This window comes from Daphnia carinata, unplaced genomic scaffold, assembly GCF_022539665.2.
Source record: "Daphnia carinata strain CSIRO-1 unplaced genomic scaffold, CSIRO_AGI_Dcar_HiC_V3 NW_026453031.1___fragment_2___debris, whole genome shotgun sequence".
NCBI classification, from domain to species: Eukaryota; Metazoa; Arthropoda; class Branchiopoda; order Diplostraca; family Daphniidae; genus Daphnia; species Daphnia carinata.
The window spans coordinates 25,688-36,033 of NW_026712508.1; the positions used below are offsets into that span (position 1 = coordinate 25,688).

Genomic DNA, 10,346 nt, shown 5'->3' on the forward strand with positions numbered 1-10,346 from the left:
TTCTGATGTCATTTGCGGTGCCGTGATTTGAGTTTGGGAAGCACTGTGTTCCGTCCGTGGTGTCTGTAGAGTGGTACCAGACGGTTTCAGATACTCATTCGTTGTTGGGTGTCCGGGTGCAGTGTATTTACCCTGGGTCAATCTGGTGCGAGATAAGGCGGTGTTGACTGCTGCATGGATTTCGACACCTGCCTCTAGGAGTCGGGTCAATTCCTTCTCACATGTGTCCACCAAATCTCCCTGAAATTCTGTCGACTGGGGGTCCATTGTAGGGGTGTATGTGGGTAATATCGGTGTGAACGATACTTTCCGGTTGGAAGGCACCTTTGCTGCTACTGGGTCAGACAGGGTGTTAACGGGAGTGGGGTGCATGGCGTGATGTTGTGGCATTGTGGGGGAGAGGACAGGGGTGCTCGTAGACGGGGGAGGTACGATTTTTTCTTCAACGATACTGGGGGGGTTTGGTTTGGTTCTGTGGATTGCTTGTCCACCTGACAATGGCTCGAGGTGGTGGTGTAACGTTCCTGGAGGGTCGGTTCTTGATGAGTTGCCTTCCGAAATATCGACCAATTTGCCTACGGCTACGTTGGGAGGCTGTAGTGGGCTTGCTCCGATGGGTGGCGGAGGGGTGTCGCTTGCGGAGTCCGTGGAGAGGCTGTTGCTGTCGTAAGACCCCGGTCGGATGGGGCTGTAGGCCGTCCGCAGGTCTAGGAACTCAAACACTTGGGCGGGTGTGGACAGATAAGGGTGGAGTTCGAGTAGGGCTATCAATGCAGCTTTTGTCTGCCCGGAGTCCAGTCGTCTTCGGTGGTTGGCTTCCAGATGATGTTGAAGTTCAAAGATGATTTCGGCTTCGGGTATGTCTTCTATCGGGGTGTTCCAATACTGGCTGTGAAACGAAGCCCTCGGGGTGTCACTTGGCAATAGAGAAGGGTCCTCCTCTTGTAGGAGGGTGATTGCCTGTCTTAGCAGCTCTCTTCGTTCTTCTTCGGTATCCGATGCGTCCTTTAGTAGAGGTCGGGCGATGTCCAAAAGTCTGTTCTTTCTTAAAATGCTTTGAGTTTCTTCTCCGGCACAGTCTTCGGGGATGCTGAATTGTTGGGGGGGCGCGGACGGTTGTGGATGTGGGGTCTTAGGTCGGGCTCCCAGGCGCTCCCACTCCGCGTCGTTGGCGTGCTCCTGTAATTCTTGCGGAGTGAAGTGGCCTGCGTCGAATCGTGTGTCTTTGCAACTTGCGACGAACTTCTGTAATTGGTCTTCGATGTATTGTTGGTCAGCGGTGGGCTGACCCTGTCCTGCTCCCTTCTTAAAGGAAGGGAGGGTCTGGCGGAAGGATTTTCCCCAGCGTTTGAAGAGCGGAATCCTTTTTTCGGAATTTGGCCCTCCTTTTGACATATCTTCAGGTGTTTGTGGGAGGTAGTACGAGCTGCTTGAGGGTCTTGCTTCTCTACGGGGGTCGACGTGAATCCTTTTCCCTTGCGATTGAAGTCAGCGTGAGTTAACGTGACATTCGGAAGTAGGCGTGAATTTCGGAAATCGGCGTGAGTTGACGTGAGTTTTTTTTTCGGGAGTCGGCGTGAGTTGGCGTGAATTTCGGGACTCGGCGTGAGTTGACGTGAGTTTCGGGAGTCGGCGTGAGTTTCGGGACTCGGCGTGAGTCGGTGTGGATTTCGGGAGTCGGCGTGAGTTGACGTGAATTTCGGGAGTCGGCGTGAGTTGATGTGAGTTTCGAGAGTCGGCGTGAGTTGACGTGAGTTGACGTGAGTTTCGGGAGTCGGCGTGAGTTTCGGGAGTTGTCCGTAGCTTTACGGTTTTACACTACGCGTCGCAGGTGCGTGTTGTTTAATTCCGGCAGCAGGGGGGAGGGATGGCTATTACAATTTGACGACCTGTTCGTTCATTCACGCATAGCGTCTGGTACCCACAGCACGTTTCATTATTTAATTCGCGTGCAATGTGTATCGTTCACGACACGCTCCAGAAGGACAGCTCGTTGGTAGCGGGCACGTCGGTTCTCGAGCGGCGAGGTCACGGTTCGACTCCGCTGCCACCAGATGCAATAATCAAGACCCCGGTCACGTCTGACGCGACTGGGGGATTAAAGCACACAACACAAATAACACTCAATACTGACGACGGTCAGGTTAGTACTTAAATTCTAATATTCTGGTCATTTGGATGGGTGGTGCACAGTTATAGTGGTTAGGATCCGGCAGCCAGTCACGTCGGCTGCCCGGATATGAAAAGAACACGAAAGAAAGCTAGGAAGGGCAGGGGTAGTGAGGTACTTACATGGAAACCATGGTTCCGAAGGGCTAAAGGTGCGGTGGCGCAGTGTCGAGGTATGAGGGCGGCGTCGGTATGGATCGTCGGCTCGACGGAACGTTGGTAAGGAAGAAATAGAAAACACGTCGGTAATAGCGCTGCGTCACAGTTTATTGCACTTTGACAATACGGGGTTACACAATACTCGGAACAAGGCAAAAGAAAACTGAGGAACTATTTCTATGACTACTGCACTTGGGCAACTAAGTGAAGACTGACTCTTGAGCATAACTCCGGCGTGGGTTTTATACCGTGCGGTGGCTTGATGACGCCAACTCTCCGTGGGAACGCTAAGTTGCGTGGGGTCGTCGAACAGAACCAGCGTGTTACGCGAGAAGCGAGGTCAGCTGATTTATGCCCTGTCGATGACCCCCCATTATGCGTCAAAAGGGTGATTTAAGACGAAACAAGAGACAAAAATAGTCAGTGGGGGAAGGTAGAGGGGGTAGCAGCAACAAAGGGCTATAACTCAGATCATCTAATTATTTATTGAACTTAACGTTTGAACTTAACGTTTGTCGGGGTTCTTACATTATTGAGCTTAAAGTTTATTGAGAGTCCTGAGAAATAGGACCCTCAATAGGGAGAAATAGGACCCTTCAAAAAATGTTTGAAGATTGGGTCCTATTTCTCCAGGTCCTATTTCTCCAGGTCCTATTTGTAGGTCCTAAATCTCCGGGTCCTATTTCTCCAGGTCTTATTTCTCCGGCTACCGAAAATTCATCAACAGGTGGAATGGACCATTCAAAATCATCAGAAATTTCTCAAATCTCACTTATGAGATTCAACACGCGAGCAATGAAAAACTAAAATCAGTGGTACACGTCAACCGCCTAAAGCTCTACGTCCCGGCAAACCAAGAAACAGAAAAATTATCTAGTGTTCCACAACAACCAGGAAGTGAAACAGTGCGACGAGGACCAGGCAGACCAAGAAACAACTTCATCAACAACAAAAGAATACCTGTCCGTAGAGCGTGTTGGCATCCGCATCATCATGTTGCAGAAACGGAAAATTGTAAAATCATCGCACCAAATCTCCCCAGTCCTATACCAATTAATCCTGCACACACTAGAATGACGAATCCACGATACAACTTACGGCAACGCAACGAAGTCTCGAGATTCTAAAACGTCCAAATTTTCTTTTCGCAGATGGAACTGATACTATCACTCATCCAATTACTCACCATCATTCCATCCACATATCCCATCTATTCAACCGTATGCGACTGCCAGAACGTAAAGACCAGAGGAATTTTAGATATAGAGGCACCCTATTACTGCAATAACAAAGAATCAGATACAGCTCACTTACCCAGAATACCCACGTTGTACACTTTAAAAACAACACAAAAACCAGCAGCCTCTTGGAAAGGCTGGACCTGCAAGCAATAGATAAAAACGAAGAAAATAACTGGGTCATTCTGGATCGGATCTTTCGACACCATATATTCACAAGAAACTAAACTAATTACCCCACTGGAATGCTGGAGAATGGTGAACGACAAGAAGTGTGGCGATAATAACATGCAGACCGGACCAGCGGGTCTGAGTTTCACAGCCACCCCGACAGGCGAAGGGCAATGGTATGCCATAAAAACATATCACACCCTCAACTGTGTTGCAGAACAAATCACCTTACGGCAGGAAAAACAAGACGACCCAATTGAAAGCCCATTTGGACCATTAAATACTACGCAGCAGGAAGGACACTTCATCCAAAATCAAAACACAATAGTATGGGGAGATAGGACAACAAATAATTCATATTCTCAAACCTTGATCAAAGGAAGCGGTTATCTGGAACTTCCGAGAATACCGGAACGCGAAAACACCAGCCGTCTTTACGACACGAATCGACAGATCGAGATTTCATTCTTCAACAAACCAGATCGGGACATAACACCACAAGGTTACAAAGTTGTGGGCGTACCGCTCACATACCTAATCTTTCCAACCGAAACAACGAGAAAATTGTACGAGATGTTCAAAACAACTATACATACATGTATACAAAATACTCACCTAGATACATCGGTGTGCAAGGACTACAGGGAACTCCAGTTAACCAAGCGGAAACGATCCATTCAACAGGAAGTTACATTCTTGCTCAACGCCCCCTCGGAAGACTCAGGAAAACGTCTATACAGCATTTCGTACGCCTTGGGGCCAATAAGAATGGGATATCAACAGGCAATCAGGATCAACGAGAAGGACCGGAGTGTAAATTACAACGCCACTATATACATAATATACAAACCAGACGAAAACACTCAGTTAACCGCCCACTTTCGTCTCAAAGACGATGATCCACTTCCTCAAGGATCAGAATTCGAATACATCGTTGACCAAACAATAAGAATCCAGAACAGTAATATCTGTATCACGGAAGGAGAAGCAGGCCGACTAATTGTTGCTAAATGCTCAGAATTTTCAACACGGTGGATTCTAGATCAACAAAACCATCAATTAATTTCACAAGAATCGTATCTCTGTATTACACTAGGAACATACCAAGCTATCATATTGACAGAATGCAGAGATGATAAGAACAGCGTAACACAAAAATGGATCTTTGAAACTGTCAACACCAATCCAGACATCATAGAAAATTTCCCAGACACAACTTTAGCAGAAATGCAGGAAATTCAACAAGAACAACGGAAGGCAATCACAACCACGATTAATTCGCCGCTATTTGGAGGAATTTTAAAAACTAATCACGGTAGCGGAAATATAATCTGGGATATGATTGCCTGGGGCCTATTGAAAAACGGAAAAACACCAAACGAAAAATGTCTAACACACCATGGAGTAAACAAGCAAATGACATTAGAAGAATGCGACAAAGAGTGGCCGCAATGTCAAGAAGAACTAAGAAAACTAATTAACAGCAACGATCCATTAGTACAATCACAAACAATGGTAGCCAACTGTAGCAAAGCAACAGAACGAGGACAAGCTTTCGAATATACATCTGATTTCACCATCAGACCGTTCAACACAAACACCTGTATCAAAGCCAATACGACAATGCTAGTACTTCAAGAGTGCGCTAGCACCAGCTCAATCTGGGGCACATTTGAGCACACAGGACAGCTCATGGCAACAGATAGAACTGGGCTACATTCACCCTCATCAGACAGGAAGTGTCTCACACAGAGAGTAGGACGGGTGACCCTGGGGCATTGTCACAGCTCCAGCCAAAAACAACACTTTAACTTTGAATATCGCAACCCACACCAAATACGGACTCTCTCAGCGGCAGCCATCATAGCACTGCACACTAAACAGCCATTGGACGGGAAAACACTCCCAACCATACCACCACTAATGAAAAGAGAGGATAACAACCAATCAGAGAACAGCAAAACTTTGGCCACACCCCCTGCCACGCCCACAACAGAAAAACACACAACAACGACAAGCGTTACAACGACTACAAAGCCCACAATAAAAACCACATTGGGAACAACAGCAAAAACAACGGTAAAAAGCACTACGACAATTAAACCAGTTACAAGCACAGCAGCTAGCAAACCCACCACAACACAGAAAGTGACAACTAAACCCAGTATGACATCAACGTCAACAAAACCCACCACAACTACAAAACCAATAATCACATCGACAAGCACTAAACCCACCACTACTACTAGACCTACGGCAACTGCTAAGATAACTTCAACTTCAACAACCACTACAACTACAAAACTTACGACAACAACAACAATGGCCACTACAACAAGTTCCACAACAACAGAGAAAACAGCAAAGCCTACTACGACAAGTTCAACAACAACGGAGGAAACAACAACGCCTACTACGACAAGTTCCACAACAACCGCGACAACAACGACGCATCAGCCAAGCTCAATAACGACGAGCACAAAAACAGTAAGCGAAAGTTCGACGACCCAACAATCATCAACACATACTGCCGGAGTAACCCCTTTAGCACTAACGGGAACAACGTCTACAACAGAAGGAACTCAAATTCAGGCCATCGAAGAAAGCAGTATTCGAAACTTACCGTTAGCTGATTCTTTGATAATTTCAATGGATCAAAAAGCTGAAGATACATCAAACAATGAAAATTTAGAAGCCGATTTACCCAAAAACATTGAAGAATTCAACGACAAAATTAAATACGAAATAAGTAAAATGCACGACCAATATAAGATAAACATCGAAACTGAACACGAAAACAAGTTGGCAAAAGAAATTCGGGACGTTTATTGTCAACTATCAGCAATCAAAAGAACACAAGCAGTTATATTAGCCCAAACCAACGGAATTTTAGCAGCAGTAGCAGTAGGTTTACCAATCTGCACAAGACTACAAGGCTTCGGTCAAGCAATGACACTTCAACAATGCGAGGCAAAAAGAATTTTTATATCAGCAAACGAAACCAAATGTGGATTTCAGCCGTTTTTTACTTACGAAGGAAAAAACTGTACGATTGGAACAGATGGATGGTCAATTCATCCATATTCTGATTGTTTCTGGAAAACACCTTTGGTAAATTTAAATGGAAATCCACACACATGGGAACACAATTCTACGACAGGAGATTGGATACGCCAGAAACCTAGCATTCACATGCCTAATTTAGACCTCATTTCAGAATTTGAAGAACTCCATCTTAACGATTTCGACTTCGCGCTGAAAAGCCATCCAGCACACGAGACGATGGAAATGGAACAATTAAATATTCTAAATGACCTAGTTGGCAGAATGCAAGAAGGCAACTCCAATTCTGTTGGAGACATTGTAATGTCAGAACAACAAGATAATCAAATAGGAAACATGTTCTCATGGTTCGACAAACTAAAAATAATTGGTCTATCAGCGATAGGATTTGTACTATTCCTCGTATGTTTACGAATCTTCATTATTTGCAACCCCATCTCGAAGATAAAAGAACATATCCGCAGAAAACGGAACTTTACAACCAGATACGATGATGGCGTAGAGGAAGAACACGAACTCGCATCAATGATACCGGCACGAGAAACAAATTACCATTCGGAAATAGCAATCGAACAACCGTTCCTAAGAACAACCGCCCCTGCACAACTAACAACAGAAAGACAAGGTCAAATGCGCCCTCCCCGACCAAGTGCACCAAATTCATTAATTTACCCCTCTATCGAAACAACTGACACAATCACACGATGTACAGGAAAACACACCATGTGCACTTACGTCGTCGGATATGGCATGGTTTGGGAAGACCTATGCCGTTGCATGTCCGAAACAGACAATAGTAATTCAGCCAGAAAGTAAAAGTCCCAAGGTCATTGAAATTAAAAGTAGCCACTAAACATAACCCCTGACAAATTTAATTAATTACAAAATAAATTAGCTCCCAGAAAATAACACACTTATCAGCATTTTTTTTTTTCCGACCACTTAGGTGATTTTTAAAATATATCCCATACTCGTAACTTTATAGTAAAACAAAGAGTAGAGACAAAACCCGAATAACAATTTTGTATTCCAAACTAACATGAACTAAAAAATTCAAAATAGAAACCTTTGGGATAGACAAAACAAAAATTACAAACCCAAATAACATTTTTTTTTCCTCGACTAAAACAAAAAAAAAAAAAAAAAAAAAAAGTCAATAACAAAATCATCGGAGAAAAAGCAGTGTAGTGTAACAAAGAACGACAGAAACTAACGCACGAAGAAAAAGAAAGACGCAAGAACCCCTATAAGAAAAGACAATGACTTAAAAAGGAAAATAGAAAGTTCAAAATGTAACGGTATATTCATCAATTCGCCCCACGGCGAAATAGAAGACGGAACACATTAAAATAGAAGAAACTACCTGTTTTGAAATTAAGAAGAGGGGAACAAGAATTTATGAAAAACTCTGCAAAAGAAGACTTTTCAAAAAACTAACCTCTTCCCAGTGTTTCAACGACATAATTCAGACAAAGTTCTACAAAGAAAAGTGTCATCACAAGTCAACCTTTACTCTAAAAATGGAAAACAACAACATCACTCAGGATAACGCAATGGACGTAACCATCATCCCACAAGAAGAAAAAGAATACGAATTAATATACATTAGTGATACTGAAAGTGAGAATAGCCAGCAGGAGTACAAAGAAAAGGAAAGTGCTAAAAATGCAGATGTGAACAAGCAGATAGTGAAAAATGTGGAATGGAACGGAATCAAAACCGAGAAAAACGATTTTTCCGAACTAGAGAGAAAAAGGAAAGACATCAGTGAATCAAGTGACGACGACACTGAGGAGGTAAATGCCTATAGTGAAATGGAACCCGATCTGGATAGTACCTACAGTACCGAATTTATATTGGAAAATAACAGTGACACCGGTTTCCAATATGACCCACCCCACGGTACCGAATTGGAAAATGTTAGTGACACCGACCTCCAATGTGAACCGCCCAAAAAACGGAGCAGACCGAATAACCAACAAAGGGAAACAGAAACATGCAAGAACTGTCGGATGAAGACAATAGCACCCCTTTCAACAGAACAAGCAGAGAAGATTCAACTGCACCGACAGGCTACTATTGACTTGGAAGACGGAAAACTTTGTCTATCAATGATGGAAGCTACACTACCAACTATAAGAAGATGCATCCAAAAAAGATTAGAATCGCTAGGATGTTGGCCACGACAAAAAATGGCCATATTCCTTAATAAAAGATACGAGGAAGGACGTACCCTGCTCCACACCAGTATACAAAAAGTAAGGTACGACATAACTGATGCTCTACTTGCCTATGGGGCAAACCCCGAGATAATGTATCGAAGCAGCACAATTGGACACATGGCAGCGGAAAATAACGACTTATTCCTGGTAAGGATACTAAAACACCACAACTGCGAGTTCACAAATCGCAATAAAGACGGAGAAACCCCGCTAATGACAGCAATATCACACGAACATGAGGAATGCGCACGCCTAATTTCGACACCAACAAACATCAAAATAGCAACCAGCAAGGGCAGAACCATCTTGCATTACCTCGCCAGATATGGACTCGAAGACTTGGCTACGCAAATCTGTACAAAAAGAATAATTGACGTCAACCAGCAAGACGAAACGGGCACAACTGCCTTACACGAAGCAGTGAAATATAAACGACTGGACATGATCGAATTACTGCTTCTACATGGAGCAGATAAAAAGATAAAAGACAACCGTGGACATACGGCTGTAGCAAATAATAACAGCACAAACATACAATAATCAAGACAAAGGTGGAACGAGTTATTCAACCATAGTCATCATTAGTATTCATAGAAGCAGCTGTAGTTGGTGACGGAAAAAGAAGAAGGAGAACAATTTCTGCTAAAAATTCAGGTGAAGGAACAAGTTTTTTATATTATCCGTAAAACAATAGTCGGTGATGGAAACACACACATTGGAGGACCAATTCTTCTCATCGAAGAGGGGAAGGAATGTAACGAGCCCACAGGCTATCCGAAGACAGCCACACCCTCAACATCCCTCAAGCGTTTCACAAGTGAAAGTGAACGTGTCCCCTCCCATTTTACCTTCATTTTGTATGTGTGTTAGTAGTATAAATACTGCATGATTGTAACATGTAATTCGGACTTGTTACGACAATCCACTGCAATACACGAGGTTTGAAACTTTACAGTACGACAGGAACCGCTCCGAATCACGAGAGCGACCATACAGTCGAGACCGATACCAAAACAGAAGCTATCACAACAGGGATAGAAACGATTCGCGGACGAGACGTTACGACGAGCGTCCAAGCTCTAAGAGTCCCCACCCATCAGCGGACCTAGCAAGGAAACAAAGGACAAGTGGTAATAGCAGAGACAATACTATTACTTGCCATAGATGTCTCAACGCAGGACATATAGCGAAAGATTGTCGGACCAGAAATCCGAAAAGGTTTCAATCAAGAACAGAATAGATGAAATAAAACAAACATGTAGACTAATTAGGATACCCGTAGAATTTAGTAATCAAAAAACACAAGCTTTAATCGACACAGGAG

The 10,346-nt window shown here is 43.8% G+C and overlaps 1 protein-coding gene across 1 annotated transcript; it reads left to right on the plus strand.

The window, feature by feature from the left end:
• The first annotated feature begins 8,320 nt into the window (after positions 1 to 8,320).
• On the plus strand, positions 8,321 to 9,562 carry LOC130695428 (ankyrin repeat domain-containing protein 1-like). Its single transcript, XM_057518568.1, has one exon. The coding sequence runs from the start codon at positions 8,321 to 8,323 to the stop codon at positions 9,560 to 9,562; it is 1,242 nt and encodes a 413-aa protein (XP_057374551.1).
• Positions 9,563 to 10,346: the final 784 nt, after the last annotated feature.

What these genes read in the sequence shown, in the direction of transcription:
- LOC130695428 (XM_057518568.1), top strand. Translation starts at nt 8,321, where the DNA reads ATGGAAAACAACAACATCACTCAGGATAACGCAATGGACGTAACCATC.